At 43.7% G+C, this 23104-nt stretch overlaps 1 protein-coding gene across 1 annotated transcript in view; it reads right to left on the bottom strand.

Moving 5' to 3' along the window:
• The window catches only part of DNAI7 (dynein axonemal intermediate chain 7), a 562546-nt gene that overhangs the window by 416351 nt on the left and 123091 nt on the right, over nt 1-23104 (bottom strand). Inside the window, exons 3-4 of the mRNA XM_086920321.1 lie at nt 18688-18779; nt 5547-5651 (exon numbers count right to left, since the gene is read on the bottom strand). Of these exons, the coding sequence (XP_086776447.1) occupies nt 5547-5651; nt 18688-18779 (197 nt within the window). The remainder of the gene's footprint in view (nt 1-5546; nt 5652-18687; nt 18780-23104) is intronic.

Below are 23104 nucleotides of genomic sequence, written 5' to 3'. Positions count from 1 at the left end.
TCAAGACAATTAATTATGAGAACAAAAAAATATGAATTATCTGTCTCGGCACAACATCAGTTGTATGATATATATCTGTCATCTATTATAACGTTCATCCGATGGTTATTACCAACAAATACAAATACAAATAACTAAGAAACAAACACAACAAAACAGGAATTCGGTTTGTGAATTATTTTAAAGATCCTTTTTTCATTTTATACATTCTTAATATAAATCAATCAACTAAACAATATTCAATCTTGTAAGGAATGACATGTTCAAGTCCAAAAACCAAATATTCAATTCTAAATCCAGGCGGTCCAAGTGTCCTATTGTTGTGGACACTCAATCCACAGTTTATGTAAGAAGCCCGATGATTTATTTACAAGGAAAACATGGCAACGTCTTTTCTTAGCCTAATTTCCTTTTCGGACACCAAACTAGCAAGAAGCAAGGGAAGCCAAACAGAATTTTTTGGCTTCAGAACCAAATGATGCTCTTGGGGAATAAATCCACACAGTCTCCAAATCAAAACAGGTGCCGAAATTAATAATAACTGTCGACGCGTTTCGGCCTTTCAAATAGTTATAGGCCTCATCAGGACAAAGGGCAACATTTCATTTAAATGATCCTACAAAAAACAAAAATAAAGCACAATCAATAATAATCAACTTAAAAAAGTTATTTAGGAATTTTGAAATTTAACAGTCTGTTCCACGGACACAGGCACCCGTAGGAGCCACTAACACTATGAAAAGAGAAACATCCTCAAGGTTTAGGTATCAAAAAGGCTATTTACACACCAGAAAAAGAAAATGTGATCAGAAATCCATCACCATAGATCACTATATTTATTTACACATATTTTATAAAAACGTCATTCAACATGAAGAACCTTTCATCACCATGTCTAATGTCAAAGTTTGAAGTGACATATTTTATATTTAACCCAAATGAAAGTAACCGCATAAACTATACATACCAAAATGTTATTATCCAAATAACAAAACCAATAATGGGTAAGGTCGTCCAATGTTGCGGATATAATTAGAAAATGTCACTCAAATCAGGGCGAACTTCATATATTAGGCACACCTGTGCAATCCAGGTATCTTTAGAATCTCATAAATGTGATGTAATCACCTAGATCAATCAAAAAAGAAGCTAAAATCATTAACTCGCCCTGGTCCGCTACACCAGGTTCATCCGTTACTTAAACAATGTCACACCGGTCGAAAATCAAGCTTTCTATTGAATTAAAAAAATGCTTAACATTCAAGTTCATATTATTCGAAAGTTACCCCATGTTACAGGTTAAGCCCGGGTAAAGTACCACAAATAGGGGAAAAACATCAAAGACAGAGCTAGACATTCACCGATTACTATGATGACACAGGGCTTTGTATACAAGTGCACACACGCTTACCGGTATCTGCAGGGTATCCAAACCCACATCACATACGGGAAACGAGGCAGAGTCTCCTATCACTCGGCGTATATCTCAGCTACCGGAAGGAGACGCCGGACTAAGTAAGTTCCCTGTCGGGACTCCACCTATCCTGATTCAACCAACCGGGCATCTCCAGGTTAAAGGAAAACAAAAAACGGACTAAGAACACTAGCGCAACTCTACCAACATGGCCGCCCTCTACTCCCACTCGTGACACATTCATGTCGATTATATTGAATATCAGCACACCCACTGATTCTCTATAAAATTTCAAGGAACCATCCAAACAGAAATTAATCAAAACAAAAAAAACTAACAAGAAAGGAGTTTTAGAAAGCAAGGGAAAAGTGCAACCCAATTCACCAGTGTGATACCATATGCCTTGTCCATTCTAAAATCAATTTTGTTCTGCAGCAAAAAACCACACAATATATAAATTTTATACATTATTCAATTAATTTAACGTACACTTAAACAAACTCAGTACTCATACATATTACAAATGCTAACAAAAGGTCATTTTTAAACAGTCACATGAATCAACTAACCCTTTTAACGGATAAGTGACCATATTTCATCCCTGTCATTCAGTCCAGTTTTGGAAGTCTGATATTTTTCAATAAATCTGGCTTCCAATTGGTTTAATTTGGTCTCACTATCTACTGTGTTTCTGTTAGATACCACGCATAATACTGTCCAGTATATATTGTTGAATGAATGATTGTGACTTTGATAATGGCTGACCAAAGGGGCCCCTATGGTCATGCACTTGATACGGGATCTGTGTTGGAGGACCCTAGTTTTGACAGTCTGGGTCGTCTGTCCAATATACACTTGATTAGATGGACACTTAATACAGTATACCAGATTTCTTGAATTACAGTTTGAGAATGCCTTTTGAATGTGTAAATTTCCATTAATTTCGACTTCCTTTGAGTCCTTAGTCATTTCACATGCCACGCAATTGTGGCACCTGAAATGACCTACAACTGGGGGTAGACCCAGCAATCCCCTAGTGGTTTTGGGTACCTGTGTAGGCACAATGGTTTTAGCTCTTACAAGATGATTACAAATATTCCGACCCTTTTTGAATTCAAATAATGGTTTCGGAATATCGATTTCACCCAACAGTTTCCAGTTGTTTAAAATCAGTTTTTTCACCTTATTTGCCCTAGGGCCATAGGTTAAAACACAGGTTAAGGGAGTGTTACTTGTATCTTTCTTGTTGGGTACTAACAGAGTCTCTCTCGGCGTATACCACGCTCTTTTTAGTGCCACCTTTACTAATCTTTTTGGGTAGCCTCGTAAAATCAATTTTTCTCTAAGTAGATTGGCATGAGCAAAATATTGTTCTTTATTGCTACAGTTCCTCCGAATACGGAGGAACTGGCCATACAGCAAGTTTTCTTTAAGTGATCTAGGATGGCCACTGTTAAAGTGCAAAAGGGTGTTACGATCTGTTGGTTTGGTGTATAAACTAACCGATAGTTTACCATCCTCATGTTCGATGTACACATCTAAAAAATTGATTTTATGATGATCGCTTGATACTGTGAAGTTAAACTCCTGAGTTCTATGATTGAGCCAGGAATGGAATTCTGTTAGTTGTTCTGAATCCCCATTCCATATCATAAAGATATCGTCTATATAGCAACACCAAAGGCCCACCAGATGTAAGAATGGGTTGGTGTCGCTATATATCCATCTCTGCTCAAATTGTCCCATCACCAAATTGGCAATTTCAGGTGAAAAGCTACAGCCCATAGCCGACCTGGAGGTACAATTGGTCTTTAAAGTTGAAAAAGTTGTTCTTTAAACAGATTCAGGCCAATTGGACAATAAATTTGGTGGGCACTTGATGTGGACGTGGTCTGGAGTCTAAAACAAATTCACACACGCTCAAAGCATCCTCCTGAGGTATATTAGTATATAGCGATTCGATATCGAAACTGGAGAGTAATTGTTTACTGGGATCAAATTCCAAGTAACGGATGAACCTGGTGTAGCGGACGAGGGCGAGTTAATGATTTTAGCTTCTTTTTTGATTGATCTAGGTGATTACATCACATTTCTGAGATTCTAAAGATACCTGGATTGCACAGGTGTGCCTAATATATGAAGTTCGCCCTGATTTGAGTGACATTTTCTAATTATATCCGCAACATTGGACGACCTTACCCATTATTGGTTTTGTTATTTGGATAATAACATTTTGGTATGTATAGTTTATGCGGTTACTTTCATTTGGGTTGACTCAAATATGTCACTTCAAACTTTGACATTAGACACGTGATGAAAGGTTCTTCATGTTGAATGACGTTTTTATAAAATATGTGTAAATAAATATAGTGATCTATTGTGATGGATTTCTGATCACATTTTCTTTTTCTGGTGTGTAAATAGCCTTTTTGATACCTAAACCTTGAGGATGTTTCTCTTTTCATAGTGTTAGTGGCTCCTACGGGTGCCTGTGTCCGTGGAACAGACTGTTAAATTTCAAAATTCCTAAATAACTTTTTTAAGTTGATTATTATTGATTGTGCTTTATTTTTATTTTTTGTAGGATCATTTAAATGAAATGTTGCCCTTTGTCCTGATGAGGCGTATAACTATTTGAAAGGCCGAAACGCGTCGACAGTTATTATTAATTTCGGCCCACATGTCATTCCTTACAAGATTGAATATGGTTTAGTTGATTGATTTATATTAAGAATGTATAAAATGAATAAAGGATCTTTAAAATAATTCACAAACCGAATTACTGTTTTGTTGTGTTTGTTTCTTAGTTATTTGTATTTGTAATTGTTGGTAATAACCATCGGATGAACGTTATAATAGATGACAGATATATATCATACAACTGATGTTGTGACGAGACAGATAATTAATATTTTTTGTTCTCATAATTAATTGTCTTGAAGAAAACACCTGGGCATCACCTTTTTTGTAATTTATTAAAAATAAAATAACAGTGCTGAGAGTGACCATGCTTGCTTATTTTTTCATTAGTGTTTTAGATTACATTTAGGAAAGCGAGGGAGAGCATGCAGGGACCACGTAGCAGAGACATTCTAATAGATTAGAGTTTTGTTCAAAATTGATCCCATTCATCAGACTTCTGATACTGAGCAGTGTTTAATTTGTACAAAAAAGAAGTGCCAGAGCCCTCGTCAAGAGGCAACTGCAGCTTGCAACACCTATTGCCTCTGCCAGGACTGCCAATTACATTACCAACACAACTACTAACCATAACTCTCCTGAAAGTGTAACAATTAAGACTATTCCTTACCACCAATGCTATAAGACTGGCTTGGGCAGCAGGTATTAGTGATTTTTACTGTGTATTGAACAAATAAACAACTGTTTTTGTCCTCCTCTCTAAATTAGATAAGCAGCACCACCATGTGGCAGACTGTCATAAGTCTCGGTGTTGACAATGAAGTGCCTGTGCCAAGCACCAGAAACCACCGGCTCAAATTAACCACGGGACTGAGGCCGCCCTTCAAAGCAACTGAAATAAAAATACATAATACAAAAGCATTCAAATATCATTCAAAACGAAATGGCAATACAATTTTTGGTAATTTGGTTTTGAGTGAAAGACCTGGTACTGGGGCGTAGAGAGGATGGACAGAGCGCCTGAAGAAAGTGAGGCACACATTTTCCAGAGGGGAAGATATATGCAGCATTACAGCATGCAGAAATGACACAGATCATTAACAGAGGTGTTAAATAACGATTTACATGTCGAAAAGCACTAAGTACTGGGGTGCAGAAATAGGGGTTGTTGCCTGCAAGCAAAAAGATGAAATGCTGTGAGAAATAGAGGAGTTCATGGACTACTCGTATTGTGTAAAGAGAGCGGTAGCAAATAGAAGTGTGTAAATAAGGACAGTCTTCCAAGCACTGAATTACAATTGATTTAAGCTGATGTTAAGATAATTTGAGATGTATCCTCATGTATTACAATACAGACTCATATGAAAATGTTCTTATGAATTAATATTAATTTTCAACTAAATTAAACTGAAAATACAGTATTGTAGAGCTCAGAAACCAAACATTTTGTATAGAATTAAATGATAATACTTTTGCAAATAAACTAACGTACTTTAGCATTTGCTCTTATTCCACTTTTCCATTTCTCTGCCGCAGAAAATTTCTCATCCGAAAGCAGCCGCAGTTCTGCCAATTCTTCTTCTCTGTGCTCTAGTTCCTGTTTAGAACAAATAACGCCACGATGATTACTCACAATATGGTAAACTTAGTCTGGAAACACAATGACTGAGTACCGTGATCAGACATTCGAACGATCACAAGGGGTGTGGTACATGTTCCAGTGCTTCCGGCAGGTATTATACAACACCAGTTGGACTTCATACCCTCCACTGATGCATGGATAGATGTATTCGTCTCTCTGCGCCCTGGACCTAAATATAGATTTCCTTTACTTTTTTTGCCTTCTAAGATCTGGCCTCTAAAGCGATGGTTATAGAGTTTCAGTTTTAATTTAAGCTCTTACATTTCCCCCCAAATGGAGTAGTGTGGCTCACTGGTTAGAGGCGGCAGACCCGAGAGCAGAGGACGGCCCGGGACCAGGGTTCAATTCCCGACGCGGCAGGTTTCTGGACCAGGGTCAGCGGACTCAATAATTCTCTCGCCTCGGTGCCCACTCTGATCAGCGTTCACACTCGGCAACTCTGGGCACTAGCTTGCCTCATCTTCACTAACGGCCCCACCAGACCGCCGGGGATGCCTGGTCTCACCCTGGAGATACCCATTAAGGGACCATCTCTCAGGGAAGCCAGGAAGGGTTTCGCAGCAGTTGAAGCGCGGAGGTACCCCTTCGGGAGTGATTCCTGCGCTATATAAGCACACAATTAATTAATTAATTAAGCATGACTACTGAGTTCGATCGCCCTGCACAGGTAAAGTTTTTTTACTTTACAAGCAAGACTTCTTGGATAACAAACTGTTTTCTTTGTACTGGTTTCCAAATATTAGTACAATAGCAAAGCAAAAGTTGGTAACAAAACATTTAAAAGTGCTACTACAGAACTTTACCCTAAGGAGAAAGGTAAAGGAAAGTGGGAGTAGGGCCATGAGGAGGTAGAAAAGGCTCCAATACTTTTTGTGATGGCATTTGATTCCTGCACCTAATCAAGTGGTAGCATTAAATGATGGTATTCTTGCTTCCTCTGGGCTCTGAAAAATGCTGCATATGGCTTCCTTTCACAGACAATGGTGCTCGTGGCTCTGGGAAACAAAGCAGCTCTTCGATTTGAAATTAGATCCAAGCTTATCCCCAGATTGGTGAAGCAGGTCAGCCATTGACAAAGTGATGCTGAGGGAACATATTTCTCTCTGCTGGATTGGTGTGCAGCTCCGCCTTGGATTGAAGGGAAATATTGAAACAACTTTCTGATCAAGGGCACCAGTACTTACAGTCAAAGCAGGCCATACCGCTCTCTTAAAGGGGTGCACCTTGGATGCCCTTCTACCTCGGGATCCAGGGTTAGGGTTCGGTGCAGTAAATAGGGAGAAAACTCAGTGATCTTTCATGATTGTTGGATTCAATGGGTGAAAAAACAAAAACAGAACCTGCACAGGAAGAAGAGCAAAGGGCAGGGCAGTACGCACACCAGAGCCACACAGGGGAATATCTGTCCTGTCCCAACAGTAATACAATCTGTTGTTCGCATAGACCAATGGGTATAGTGCGCATATGTGGGTACAAAGGATGAATTTTGATAGCTTGAGTAGCTCAAAAGCAATGATTTTTTTGAGTCATAAGAAATATGTCAGGAGATGGTATTCTATTTGGCAAAAGTAGTAACCCGTCAGCAATTATTTAGGTTTGCTTGCTCAAGATACAACCTAAAAGGAAATTGTTTACATTTTTTTAACAAAATTACTCGCATTTCTCAGAAGGATAAGCATACATTTGGGATACTGACTAAGGAAAAGTTGTTTAAACATCCATCGTTTTCAATGAGCCTGTAGAGGCAATTGTCGGATATTGTATTGTATTGTATTGCATTTATATAGTATTTACTCTCCCCGATGAGATGTTGAGTGCTTTACACCGGGCAGCCCTCTGCTTGATTCAAAATGTAGGGGGTAGTCCAGTGTTATTGCTTATTGTTAAGTTTTGGGGTTAGTCTTGTGCGCTAAAGTAAACCATTCCAACATTTTATTCCAGTTTCTCCGAACCAGATTTAATTATTATCAGCGGGGAGATGTACGAGTTCATACAGATGGGTGGTGGGGTTCGATGAGCTTGAGGACATTGGGTATTGTTAGGCTGCAGAGGTATGACTTTCAAAGAAGGAGAGACTGAGAATTTTAATATGAGTTGGGGCTATTTTCAGAATTACAACACGAAACAGATTAAAGCAAATATGCACGTGACTTTGGGAACTACAATGGTAGGATGACTAGGTGAGATGAGTGCTTGCTACTAATACAAGAATGTGTGTGAATGTTTGAGCCACAGGTCACACGTTAAATCTGTGCTAAACTGCCTTTCATTCTTCTGTGTTTGAGAAAGTGACTACCATTAAATTGGGTAACTGCATCTGTTATGTACAGTGCTGAGACAAACAAGCAAAATCTGCACTATTAAAAGTGATGTATAACCTGCTGTTATTATTATCATCATTATTACATGTACTACTGATATTAAAAAGTATACATTTCTGCGAAAACATATTCATGCCAGCAGGGGCAATTCATATATTACCATTGTCCTCTCATAGGATATGTGAAATGTTATAGTTTATACATTAAAGTCAGATTTTAATACTACGAGTGCCTTTTTAGAAGTCATTATAGTTCATATTTATTATTAGTACGTTTCATAATAATAATTTTACTATATTGTATGTAAACATTATTTTTTTATATATATTTTACACTGGCTTATATTGTTTGTTAGCCATTTCGACTTTATAGCTTCCTCATTCAATAACATGGCTTCTATTTTAGACAGTATTGCCAAAGCCAATAGGTCTAGCTTTCAAGAGGTGAAATATGCAGACTCAGATATGTGCGACAAATGTTGTGGTGGTGGTAATGGTGGTGGTGTGAAGTGGTGGTAATGGTTGTGGTTGTGATGCTAATGTTAGTAGTGATTTAGGTGGCAATGAGTCGGTGGTATTATTGGTGGTGATAACAGTAGTAATGATGACAGCAGTGATAACAGTAGTAAAGTTAGTGTTGGTATTGTCTTGCTCTCGAGTCCTACAAAACATTAAAACACCTACTGCATTAACAAAAAACAAAAGGATTGCTTTCCGTATGCACTGAATGTGTGATGAATGGGTGTATTTTTCAGATTTAATGCAAGCACTCCATAGAAAATGGAATGATACACAAAATAAACAATAGCTTACAGTGAGAGAGTAGTACTGCTCTGAGTAAAGTAAACACCCACAATATGTTTATTTTAAAGAATTGGTAACATTGCGTCTTAGAGACAGCTGAGCTGTCAAGCTAGAACCAAAAACCTGTGTACTGGGAAATGGTCTGGACTGTGAAGATGGTGGTTACAGACCTGAACAAAAACGGCATCATATCTCCACCCTGTTGGTTCCTAACAAGGGTGGTATGGAGCGCGTAGGAGCTGCCTTGAACAATATACTAGTTAGATAACTTCCTGGGTGTCTCCCGACGGTAAAGGAATATAGGATATGCAAAAGGGTGAAGTGAGGTCCCCTCTGAGCAGACAGCAATGCGCTGATTCACCCTGGAGATGGAGCCCAGAGGACAACTGCTGAAGTGTGTGTGGAATCAATAGTCTGAAGGTGCCCCTGGTAATTCACCTGCACTGCAAAAGCTATGAGACAGAGCAGGTAAAGTAGCTGGACTGGACAGGGAGGCTGGGAGCACCAAACGGGTGCCTACAAAGAGCAATAAAGACGATCCAATAAGGTTGCCTGCCAAGGACGGAAGCACGATAACACAGCTGAGAGGAAGAGCAGACCTCTGGGGGTGGGATGAGGCAGACATAGGGATTCTGAATCAAAGGAGTGGTGCTAGTGGTACCACATGCAGTCGAGGACTCAGTGCTACGGCTTCAACAACAAGGAACTCTTCCTCCTTTATGGCAAAAAAACTATTTCTCTTTAAGTTTTCATGGCCAAATTTAGAGTTTGGTGGTCTGGTACTCTGTCAAAACGTAAAGGATATCCAGTCTGCCATATTACAAGTGGATATAATGCACGTCCAATACGGTGGACAGAGCACCCATTTGTCAAACTCTAAGTCAGGCCCTAAGCTTCCAATCATTTCACTTATATAATCATTTGCCTGGGAAACCAAGGCCCACATTTCATCTACCTCAATGACTTTCATTGATTACTCTACAGATAAAGCTTAATTACACACACTCTACATTGAAACAGCCATGTACAGCCACACTTATTACCCTCTGATATGGTGTGCTCACAAAAAGTGAAGTGGTTGAGCTTAAGGAGCAAACTCCTGTGCCCTCCCTCGTGACCCTAATATTACAATGTTATACTCCCTGGTAATTACATATTAAGCAAAGCTTACTAGTTACTAACAGACGACAACTCAGGTGAGACACTAGCTAACATTTCTGAAGCTCTGCCATTTCATCTTATTGCACCGTTGATTGACTCAAGTTCATTTTGCGACCTAGTAATTGTGTCAAGCTATAGTCATCAGCCCCTGCAAATGTCTTGGCCCAGTCCATGAGTATATTCACAAACAGCGTAGGATGAAGATACCAGATTACTCTATTATGAGCCCTTGGTGTCGCAGCTTGTGAGGTTATTAAAAAGCAGAGCAAAATGGTAGGAGCAGTACAGTGTTCACCTACAGTTTAGGTCAGAACTCAGACCTAAACAATGGAGTAGATCAACCATACTCCATCAACAAGACTAGTTGTGACTGGCTCCCCAACGCCTATTTAATGGTCCCTGCGCAGCGGACGCACGCAGCGGACATGCGTGGAACGGACACACGCAGTGGACACTCGCAGCGGACGTGCAGCTGGCACGCCAAAGATGCGCCAAAGGCAAGCCTGTCTGCCCCCGTCCGCATCCGGACCGCGGCCAGCACCAGCCACTCTGGTCAACTAGCAGGGGGTAAGACCAGAACGTGGTCAAGAGAAGCACTTATGTCGTTAAAGGACAATCCATGCCCAAGTAATCTGTGAACTAACTGGGAGGTGGGTTTCACAGATTACCTCTGCCCAGAGTGCAATTTTGAATTTCACGCCTCTCTTGACTTCGAGGGGATAAGCGGAGCATCTATTGAGTGGTCCGGTAAGATTGACATGAGGGTAAGAGCATGTTTGATCAACTGCAGATCCTTTCCCAAACATGCTAGTGATATTTGGGTGGCTCTGCTGGATAAATCTTGGAACGTAATGTTCCTAACTGAAACCTGGATTAAAGAGGATTCTAAACCTCACCTGACCCTGGCTATCCCCCCGTTTCTGAATTATCTGCGCAAATTGAAGTGGGGGGGTGGTGTGGCTATTATTTTAAAGGACTCCTGGGAGATTTCCACCTCGAAATTGAACACGATAGGCAACATTGAAGGCCTAAATCTCTGTATTAAGATCCTGACGGCCTGCTCCTTTGCTGGGTTCTTATTGTTTAGGCAACCAGACTGTCATGCTCTCACACTAGAGAGGTGCAACACCATTTCCCAGCTGCCCCTGCACTACGCCAACTTCCCTGTCCTAGGAGATTTTAACTTGCATGTCGATGACCTGTATTGTACCCAGGCCACAAATTTATTCTCAATGCTTTCTGATGTCAATCTTACTCAGTTTGTTACATCCCCCACCCGCAGTGGAGGACATTCTTAGGCCCTAATGTTTTCTAATGTTCAAAATCTGGTTGTAGAGGTCCCCCTACGACTAGTATTTATGGACCATTTCCCTGTTCCTTTTTCTATTGACGTGAAGGCCAAGCCATCACCTTGCAGAAGGCAAAGAGAGTTAAGGAGACACTGGAAAAAGGTAAATATAGAGGCACTGGGGTTAACCTTATTGGCTACGAAGCCTCAGTTGTCGGAGGACCCCGATAGAGATGCCTCATGCTTCAACTCATGGATCATAACCACTCTAGATACAGTGGCATCACTTAGATCTGGCACCTCCGTGAGAACTGTTCATCCGGCTCCCTGGTTCTCAGATGAATTAAAAATGTAAAAGAGTAGATGTAAATGATTAGAGCGCTGTTGGAGGAAAGACTACATCGCGGCTGCAAAGGTCACCTACACGGAGGCTCTTAAAGAGCTGCACAAGTCTATGGAGAGGGCGAGGAGAGATTACTTGATCCACCGCATTGAGAGTTCAGGAAACTCAACCAAAGGAATATTAAAGATTGTCAGGTATTTAACCAACCCGGCAGTATCAGGGAGTTTAATCCACTCTTTCCTCATCCTCTGTGCAAGCCAGTCAGACCTCTTCGAGGAAAAGATTTAACAACTATATGCCTTATTTCCAGCAACGGCGAAAGAAGGGACAAAAAGGCACCTTAGTGCCAATACCACCTCGAGCTCCTTCACCAAGTTTCGCCCTATTGCAACAGAGGAATCGTTGGCAGAACGGCAGAGATGCGAGTCAGGCTCTCCTGGAGATCCATGCCCCCTCAGTTCTTTAGATCCTGGGCCACCATGTTAAACCCAGTGCTGAACTTGATTTTGAATACTTCACTGAAGGAGGGCATTTTTCCAGCCTCCTGGAAGCAGGCCTTCTTACTGCTGCTACTGAAGAAGCCTAATGCTGATCCAGCGGAACTGAGTACTTTTTGACCAATCTCACTTCTCCGGGCAACGGCTAAGATGCTGGAGAAGCTAGCCCAGAGACAGCTAGCGGATTTCATTGAGACAAATGGCCTCCTACATGACATTCAATCGGGCTTTCGTTCTGGCTATTGTATAGAAAGAGCATCCATTGAAGTGGCCGAGTCGGTGAGGATGTCTGTCGATAGTGGCGCCTGCGCTATGCTTGTGTTGTTAGACCTATCGGCAGCATTCAACACAGACTCACGCTCTATCTTGCTGGATAGACTCCATCAGGCCAGTATTTAAGGAACAGCTCTAGCCTGTATCCAATTGTATCTTGACGATCATGCACAACAGGTGTTCTTGCGCCCTTTTTATTCTACACAAAACCCATTAGTAAACGAGTTCCCCAGGGCTCGGCTCGGAGTCCGCTGCTTTTCCAATAAATACTTGGCACCTCTGGCAGTGCTCATTGTAGACAGTGGGGTGAAAACAGTTTCCTATGCTGATGATACTCAACTGGTGTTCTCTTTCAAAGAACACTCCGCTGACGCCTTTCCTAACTTTAAGGAATGACTGGCAAACTTCTCCAGCTGGAAGAATAAGAACTGCCTGAAATTAAATGCAGATAAGACGGAAGTGCTGCTGGTTGGCCAACTACCCCCTCCGGCAGCTTGCCTCTGGTGGCCCACTCTGCTGGGTCCCCCACCGATTTTAACAGTCAGCCAAAAACCTTGGTTTTAAGTGTGATACAGATTTATCCTTTTCTGCCCAAGTACGTCAGATCTCATCAACATGCTTTGGGAGGCTATGTTGCATTAGGCAATTTCTCCACCTGCTCCCTGAGGAGAGCCACAGCATAATAGTTCATGTGTTAGTAAATTCCCAGTTGGACTATGCCAACAGCTTGTATTTGGGGCTACCCGCCTATCTGATACATAGATTACAGATGGTTCAAAATGCCGTAGCTAGGTTGATTCGCCGAATCCCATTTTGGCAGCATGTAGTCCCCTCATCTGAAACACTTACATTGGCTCCCTGTAGCCAAGAGAATTGAATTCAAGGCCTTGATCTAGGCCTTTTAAGCAAGAGATGACAGAGGTCCTGACTACCTTAAGCATCGGCTCAGGCCATATCCTCAGGAACAGATGCTAAGATCTAACCACCAGCGGCAGCTTTGCATCCCTCGTTACGCTAAGGTACACCATGGTGGTAGTTCCTACTCGGTGAGGACGACAAGACTGTGGAAAGCTCGACCAGCATGCTTGCATCAAATTGACTTAGAACTTGAGTTCAGGAAGGCCTTAAAAACGTGTCTTTTTAAGCAGGGATAATACACATCAGCTAAGTGCTCGCTGCTGTAGTCTGTGCAGCACCGGGAAACCTCTGTTTGAGGTAACTGTGCGCTTTAGAAATGCTTTATTATTATTTTGCTGCCTAGTAATTGTGTCAAGCTATAGTCATCAGCCCCTGCACATGTCTTGGCCCAGTCCAAACAGCATAGGATGAAGATACCAGATTACTCCATTCTGAGCCCTTGGAGTCGCAGCTTGTGAGGTGCTTGATAAGCAGAGCAAAATGTATTTATTTATTTATTTTCGAAATTTTTATTGCCCAAACAGATACCCGAAGGTGTCTCGGCGCATGTGGAGGCTAGAGGGACCGAACAGCAGGCTTACTGGTTGAACAACCATGTCTTTAGTAGCCTACGAAAGCTCATCAGATTGAGGGCAGTTTTAATCATGAGTGGCAAAAGGTTCCAAATTTTGGGAGTACCAACCAGGAAACGCCTGTCTCCCCAGGTTGCCGTTCTCGTGCGAGGTACCGGCAGGAGGCAGGTGTTGGCGGATCTCAGCTGCCTTTTAGGGGTATACAACTGAAACGCTTCAGTCAGAAACTTAGGTCCAACGCCGTGCACTGCCTTGCAGGCAATGCAGAGGGCCTTGAATTTAATGCGGCCCTCTACTCTTAGCCAATGCAGATGACGAATGGCGGGAGTAGTAGGTTGGCGGCGGGGGATGTCAAGAAGGATTCTTGCAGCCGCATTCTGTATGGACTGCAACTTAGATAGAACGAGTTTCTGAGTATTAAGAAAGAGGGCATTCCCGTAGTCAATTTTAGAAAACACTAGGGTAGAGACCAGGGTCTTCCCAGCTGAGGTAGGGAGGTAAGGCAGTAATTTCCTAATTTTCTTTAGGATAAAGAACGCGGATGACACAACCTTATTGACGTGAAGGTTGAATGACAGCTTGCTGTCAAAAATAACTCCCAGGTTTCTGGCTTTTTCTACTAGGACAGGGGGAGAGCCCAGCTGGTTAGGCCACCAGATGGAGGACCATTCCGGGGAGAGTTTACCGAAGGTCATGACCTCGGTTTTGTCCGAGTTAAGCCTCAGACAATTGGAGGACATCCAGGTACTGACAGCAAGCATAGCCCTTTATTATTATTATTCTTATATAGCGCCAGAATCGACCCCCGAAGGGGTATCTCCGCGCTTGCCTTGGGAACCCGTCCTGGCTTTTCCCTGTGAGATAGCCCCTACAGGGCATCCCCAAGGTGAAAGCCAGGCATCCCGCCGCAGGGGGGCTGTTGTGGAGATTAAGCAAGCTTAATGCCCAGAGTTGCAGAGTGTGAACCCATGATTAGGTCAGGCGAGAATTATCGAGTCCATGGACATTTGAGCTCAAGACCCTGTCGCGTCCGGAATTGAACCCTGGTCCCGGGTCTGACCTCTGCTTCAGGGTCTGCCTGCTCTAACCAGTGAGCCACACTTGGAAATTAGCTGCCACCACTGGGCCGTCCTTATGGATCGCCAGAACCAGTTGGGTGTCGTCTGCGTAAGATGTAAGTCGCAACCCATGGGCTTTTATTACCCTCGCTAAGTCCGCTACATAGATATTGAATAGCGTTGGACTTAGCGAGGAACCCTGTGGGACTCCACATGGGAGTGCAGAGACAGAAGAATAGAAATTACCCAACTTCACTGTCTGGGTACGGTTGGCCAGAAAAGATGAAATAAGATCTCTAGCCATGCCGTTTATCCCCAGGGCTGTGACACGGTCGACCAGAATAACATGGTTGTCCGTGTCAAAGGCTGCGGACAGGTCCAAAAGGATCAGGACGGCCACCCCTCGCCTGGTCCATAATGGCTCTGATCTCATCTGAGGCCTTTATTAAAGCGGTCTCAGTTCCATGCCCTTTCCTGAAGCCAAACTGCGTTTCGTCGAGCAGTTGGTGAGTATCGACGAACTCTGAGAGTTGTTTATTCATCAGAGATTCGCATATTTTGGCAGGAAAGGGGAGACACGCAATAGGTCTATAGCTGGCCAGAGCTGTAGGGTCCAGGGAGGGTTTTTTCAAAAGAGGTTTGATCACTGCCTTCTTCCAAGAAGCTGGATAGTGCCCAGTTTGAAATGCGGTGTTACAGATTTCCATAAGTGGACGAGAGATCACCTCACTGAGGTTAGCCATCACTGAGGGGGGACAGAGGTCCAAGGGGGAGCCAGACTTGATAGTAGACACGAGTCTGCTGATTTGATCTTGCGTGATGGGGGCAAAGGAGGAGAAGGGATCATGGTCAATGGCTAGTCCTTCCTCGCTGCAGGCTCTGGATCTTGTCCCTGCATCCCCTGCAAAGGATGCGTAAATATCTGCCACCTTAGTGGTGAAAAAGCTAGACAGAGCGTTACAAAGAGACTGAGAGGGTTCAGCCCCGGGACCCATAGAAGGGGTGGACAGAGTAGTGACCACTGAGAACAGTTCTCTAGCAGAGTTCCTGGCATTCTCTATTTGAGCCGAGAAGAAGGCACTTTTTCGGGCAGTAATAGCCTTTTTGTATACTGTCAGGGCATCTTTGTAGGATTGCTTGGCTATGGGGCAATAGAATTTCCTCCAACGCCTTTCTAGGTTCCTGCAATGTTGTCAGTGGAGCCTAAGCTCTTCGGTGTACCAAGCCGCCAACGGAGCTGTTTTATTGGGTCGCATAAACTTCTCCGGGGCCACCTGATCAGCAGCGTTCTGAATCCAATCTTTGAAGTCGGAGGCTGGGAGAGCAGGGTTGGCTCTTCCCGTGGGAGAGGAAAGTGTCAGGATATCCACCATCTGAAGAATATCTGCATTCTTCCAGGCACGAGTCCCTATCCTTGTTTGTGGCCTGGAGGGGGGGGGGGAGGGGAGGGGGGGGGGGTTAGCAAGCCGGGTATGTAAAACAAAGATAATAGCCCTGTGATCTGACCACGTAAGGGGAAGAGTGTCTAATACAGAGATGTCTGGGTTGTTGGTAAACAAACCATCTAGTGTGTGTCCCACCTGGTGTGTGGTTCCCCTTACCAGTTGTTGAAGTCCTAAAGTTAGGAAGTCAGCAGTGAGTTGAGTGGTGTCGTGGTTGCCCTGTTCTTCCAAAGGGAAGTTAAAATCTCCCAGTATCATGTATTCCGTCGAGCTTATGATGTGGTCATTAAAATCAGAAAGTGTAGCAAGAAAAGAATTTCGAGGCCCAGGAGGTCGATATAGCAAAATTCCTTTGAGGGCTTGTTTGTAGTTAATATTAATAGAAAAAGTAGCTGCTTCACAATTGGTGGACTGTATAGGATCGAATGTAGTACGGTACTGATTCTTATAGATAATGGCGAGTCCGCCACCTCTTCCTATAAGGCTGTCATGCCTAGCAACACTATAGCCCTCAGGGGTTGCAAGGCAGAAGTCAGGTCCTGAGCCAGCATCTCCCCAGGTTTCAGTGGCGAAAAGGAAGTCAAGATCATGAGCGAGAATGAACTCGCTAATCTGTAGGCTGTGGCACGGAAGGGAGCGCGTATTAATGAGCGCTGCTCGACAGCCATGAGAGTGGGGGATATCCGATTCATGAGAGAATATATTACTAGGGGCGTCTGAGGCTGAAGAACCTGGCAAACGAGGTTGCGGAAGTTGGTATTGGCACCCAGAACAAGGGGAAGGGGTAACGCCCACTGCAGTAGAAAGAGGCAGAATGATACAGTGTTGGCGAGAGTGGCCAAGGTTCAACTGTCTTAATTGCTGGGTTGAATAGCGTGCTAGAGGGCCAGGGGTTATGGCCCTTGGCCGTGTCCGGTCGCGGACGGGCGCAGACGGGCTTGGCTTAGGCGCGGCTTCGGCGCGCGCCCGCTGCGTCGTCTGGTCATAGTACCAGTTATATAGGGTGTGAGGAGGGTGGGAGGCCGGCGCGACTAGAGCGCAGCCCCAGCCACACCAAAGATGGCACCCACCGCCGCCTACACCGGGTCAATAAACGGCTGGGCGAGGCAGGGAAAATGAAGCAATAGCGTGTAGAGGGGTGTCAGTGTACCTAGATAAAATTCCCCTTAAAATAAGCAATTTAGAAGCCCCCAACAAAACATAATGTTCAAATTTAAAATCTCCTTAAAAATGATTTATACAGCGTATTAATGCCAGCAAAGTTGTAAATTCGATCCGACTAGCTCGCAGCCCTAGTACTCTCACTAGGGAGAGCTCTGAATAGGCAGCGAGAGCAGAGCAAGAACCAAGCTAAATAGCCTGGGAGGGCGGGAGGCCGGCGCGACTAGAGCGCAGCCCCAGCCACACCAAAGATGGCGCCCACCGCCGCCTACACCGGGTCAATAAACGGCTGGGCGAGGCAGGGAAAATGAAGCAATAGCGTGTAGAGGGGTGTCAGTGTACCTAGATAAAATTCCCCTTAAAATAAGCAATTTAGAAGCCCCCAACAAAAAATAATGTTCGAATTTAAAATCTCCTTAAAAACGATTTATACTGCGTATTAATGCCAGCAAAGTTGTAAATTCGATCCGACTAGCTCGCAGCCCTAGTACTCTCACTAGGGAGAGCTCTGAATAGGCAAAATGGTAGGAGCACTGCAGTGTTCACCCATAGTTTAGGTCAGAACTCAGAACTGAACAAGGGAGTAGATTAACCATCCTCCTCCTCAATGTTTCAGCAGAGCTGCCAGCAGGAACCCCAATGGACAGGTCAATAATGAATTGTGATTACCCCATCTACCCGACTCCGGTGATATTTCCAGTACACCAAGAGATCAGATATGTCCATTATGTCAGAAATGTAGGCAAGTTCCAAATCCAAAATCCTGTTTCTGGCATACACCTCACCTCCTGCAGCATCTCAGAATGTTATCCATGCTGCACAGTATCTGGCCAATGCTACACAGCGTGATTCAAAGACTTGGCAAGGCCAGAAACTCTTCAAGGTGAGACATATTGGCTTTGCCAATAATTGTTTTAATTTGAGTACATTCAACACCGTATCTCCACCTATCAACTGCAAACAGTAAAACGCTCACTGAGATTCTTTTATTTCAAACATAGTTTAGGAGATCATGGAATCCCTCATTCCCCACGAATCTTTACAGTCAATATTAAGCCTAGATGTGGCTCCATTAAACAATATACCCGTGATCGTGTGTAAGATTACCAAGACACCTGCATACCAGACGGCATTTTAGATAAAAGCAAGCACACCTTTGCTTCAAGTCGGTCTCTCTCTTCTTTAGCCAGCCGCTCTCTTTCCAGTCGTTCAGCCTCTAACCTCTCAGCAAGCAAGCGAGCCTCCTCTAGGATGAAAAATGGAGCGTGATGTCATTTAATGCAAAGACAATGACTCCACATGGCTAAAACATCCATGAACTGATTATAAAAAGAGGTTGCTCGCTAGTGAATAACCTGGAACACAATGTAAGAATTCTAAGCTACTTAGGTTATTCCCAGGCTTTACTTTCAGACATTATGAATCTTTGTCCACCTAAACAGTTCTCATCTCCATGACATTATCCATCATATTGGCCTTACCTGCATGCGTACAGGATCCACCCTGTGATGTCAAGTATGCATTTTGGGTTTGAAGCCGGGAGTGTGTGCCTATGCCCTCACCCACTCTGATGTTGTCTCAAGTGTTTTTTGACAAACAAGCATCTGTCGGCTTTTAAAGGCAATTGTTGGGTGCAGGGCCGAGCTATCGAAGATGGCAAATGCAAACTTGTGAGGCTCCAATCGCCTCCACCACACGTCCTAGTACTTTATTTTAAATGTGACTTCAAGATTTTCCATTTTAGAACTGCGATTGAAGGACAACTCCAGTCTTTGAAGAAACATGGTCTGCTGCTGAGATCTGGGACTGGGATCGGTGGAAATGGACTACTGCAGAAAGGCTGAAGGATAGCGGCGAGACAGTGATGTGAACACAGAAGCAAAGGCCAATGCTTACCTGGACACTGTCTCCGAGACGTTTTAAGACCTGGGCAAAGAGGGCAATTTCCTTACAGCCCCCACCTTCCAACTGGCCCCATGGTAAAGCAAACGTTATCTCTCTCTAGCTCACCTCTGTGTATTTCTATATCAAAGTCTCTCTTCTTCTCTCTGACTACCTGTGTCGCTATATCTCTCTTTGCCCTGTCTCATCCTAACTATTTTTAGGTCCTAGAAAAAGCGCATTTCACCTGTTTTGGGGCGAAACTCATTTTGAAAGTTTGTTTGGCATCATGCAAGCTACATTCAATACAAAAGTGGGTAATAAAATTCACAGGTGTTACGATCAGGGGGCCCCAAAATTTGTCTTCCCGGGCCCCAAACATCCCTACGGTTACAAAGCTGTGTCTGCTACAGTGAACTTTACTGGAGGCCCACCTGAGATATAGAGTGATGCCTCGGAGCCTGATGGTGCACAGAGAGAGACCGCGCTGTGCGAAAAAGTGCTCAGAAAAGCATACGCAATGAGCCATGGAAATAATGCAGGGGTCACACATCTCCCAGTAACAGTAATGAAACAAAAGAGCAGTCCCTTCTGGCTTCCAGATGCACACACAAGAAGTTAAAAGAGGCTTGTCGTTTTTGGGCACCACGCCCTGGTGAATAGTTCAATGGCGCCTCCTGGAATAAGCCTGGCCTTGAGTGATGCCCATTACATGTGCACCCACTACAGAGTTCAGGGCAAAAAGGAGGACCTGACCCATGCCTCACGTGAATAGCTGGGTAACCCACTTGAACCCGAAGTAAGAGGTGAATGACAAAAGGGTAGGCAGCTAGAGTGTTGGAATGCTGAGACCACTCACACTCAAGGGGGGCGGGGGGGGGGCATCTTACCAGTGAACCACACCCACTGTGGGGTCCAGAGAGAACACTCAGTCAAAAATAGCCAACCCTATGCACTACAGTACTGGACCGAAGCACCCTGGGTAACACTCGTCAAGAGGAAGTAACTTCAACCTGTAGTGGAGGAGTTAGTGAAACACTAAACTCAAATTTAGAGGGACACTCCCCTGAGGGATCCAATTCTATTCAAACGGAACAGAGTCTACTTTTTGCTAACAATAGCGCTGAAGAGATACAGTGCCTCAGAGGGAAAGATGGGCAAACAATATTTCATTACAAAGGGAAGGGGCATTATTTAAAGATTTCAGTGTGCAGCTATATTCAAATGCAGTTGACTCCCAAACAAAAAGGAAAAACTCTAGCAGTGCTTGCAGTTTCCTAAGATTTCTGAATCCCAAAGGCAATATTTAATAGCACACAAGGAAGAAGAGATGAGAATTGCCTTAAAAGGGCTCAAATCCCTGACTCCATGTGGTTACACATGGGAATTCTGTGAGGTATTTATTCATCACTCTACATAGACTGTTATCTAATTATTCCATTAAATAGCTGAGAGGGGCAAAATCCCAAATTTCATGTCCGATGCAGATATTACAGTTATATTCAAACAGGGAAGGAACACAGCTGTGGTACTCATATAGGCCCATAGCCTTCCTAAATACTCATAATAAATTGCACAACGATTCTGGTGACTCCCCTTTCCTCAATACTCTTAGACAGTATCCATTTTGACTTGTTTACCTTCATCTGGGACAGACAATCATTTCATAATGTAAGAAAAGCAATGCACCTCATCAAGAAAGCAACCAAAACAAGCATTGGCATAGCCAATAGGTCTAGCCTTTGGGCCCTTATAAGTGTTCAGCCACGCAGCACATTTTTCTTGGTGTTGTGGAGCCAGGAATTGAAGAGCTATACAACTGCTACATATTATGCAAACACAGAACACCTGAGCACATCAATATCATTATTTTCAAAAAAGGAGGATGTATAGGTATTTCTCCAAATAATTCAGCTTTGTCTTAACACCCTATATATTATAGATCCACAATATCACAGAAAATGAAGAAAAAAGAAGAAAAAAAAATTCAAGTAGTCCAATCAGATCTTCTTATGTTGAGGTCTGTATTTAATTTACACAATTCACAAGAAGCACCACAGCAGCCGACGTGCTTTTCGCCCACAGGGCTTTCTCAAGGCTCTTTAGTAGTAACTCCAAGAAATGAAATTGTGAGGTTTTCATATAGTGCGTTTCTCTGGTGAATGGATGGTAGCCCGGATATATGCAAGCAAACTTGCAGTTCAGTAATAAGAAATCACGCTCCTAATGGCATTCATCATAATAGTAGTTACGGCCCCAATCAGTAAGTAAAAAGTTTATCGGACATTTTCCATCCAGTCTTAATATCCAAATGCGAGAAGGAACACCGGGTTGACATTACTGGCAGCGGTCCTGAACGACTTACGACGTCGGGATTTATCACGATCCGACCGGAGGGGTATTCTTCAAGCAAAGTGCCAAGAAGGCAGAGCTTCAAAAAACCTTGAGAGCATGGGCACTGGCCCGCCCAGAAGGAAAGGGAGACGCGAAGGGATCAGAGCACAACACCACAGAAGATCTGGACCTACTGCCTACAGATGAAAGCGACAATTTACTGCCAGGGCCAAGAATACCTTCGAGGGCAGGCAGTAGTGTCTCAGATAGGAGTCTGTCCTCAGAGGAATTGGCGGACAGGAGAGAGGAGAGACAGCTTAAACTAGAGCTTGCCAATTTGGAGAAAGAGCACAAAGAAAAAAGGCTGGTTATGGAGCAAGATCATGAAGAAAAGTGATTGGCCATGGAGGAAAGGTAACTTGCCCATGAGCTCAGCCCGAAGGAGCTGGAAATCCGAGCCCTACAAATCGGGGCCAACAGCAACACGAAAGGTGGCAGCGTACCTACTGAAGCTTCACGTGAGTCCAGGTTCTACATGCCTAAAGATGTGGTGGCCAGTTTTAATATGGGGGATGATATTGATAAATGTTAGCAGCCTATGAGGTGTCTTTAAGAGCCCATGGGGTCCCCGAGAGTTACTGGGGAGTAACCTATACAAGTACATGCCTCCGGCGGGGAGGAACACACTCCTTACACTAGACAAGGCAGACCAGACCAACTAACCTGTCATGAAGGTAGCGTTAGTTTGGTCTTACCCATGAAAAGTATAGGCAGAAGTTTAGGAATAGCCACAAACTTCCCTCACAGAACGGGGTAGATTTCCAGAATTATGCTAGTAAAGCATTGGAGGGCTGGGTGCAGGACAGTGATGTAACTGAATATGAAGGGTTGTATGACTTGTTCTTGAGAGAGCACCTTCTAGAGAAATGTTTTCCAGAGCTGCCCCAACACCTGGTTTCCCGCAAGTTGACCAGTCCTAGGAAGCTTGCGGAGGAGGCGAACACCTGGATCAGTACCAGGGTGTCCACCAAGGGATCTGGGGTTAACTCCCAAAAGGGTGGTCAGGGTTCCAAACAGAAGAAAGAGGGGGGGGAGATAAAAAGAAGGAGTTCTCCAAAGGCCCCCAAAACAATTCACAAGGGAAAGGGTCTGGGTCCCAGCCCCAATCTTGCCACCAAAAGCCTACTTATCCTGACAATGGTCCGCAGCCTAAGACTGTCCAGTGCTATAAGTGAGGTGAAAATTGGACACTACAAGGGGGATCCTAAGTGTCGAAAGAGAGCACCCCCTCCCACTGGAAGTAAAAACCCCGGGGTGGCTAATGTAGCGCTGGGGGAGGAGCTGTCCCTAGATAAT

This window comes from Lissotriton vulgaris, chromosome 1_1 (assembly GCF_964263255.1).
Source record: "Lissotriton vulgaris chromosome 1_1, aLisVul1.2, whole genome shotgun sequence".
Lineage (NCBI taxonomy): Eukaryota > Metazoa > Chordata > Amphibia > Caudata > Salamandridae > Lissotriton > Lissotriton vulgaris.
The sequence above is the reverse complement of the archived record's forward strand: the minus strand, read 5'-3'. Positions and strand labels throughout refer to the sequence as shown.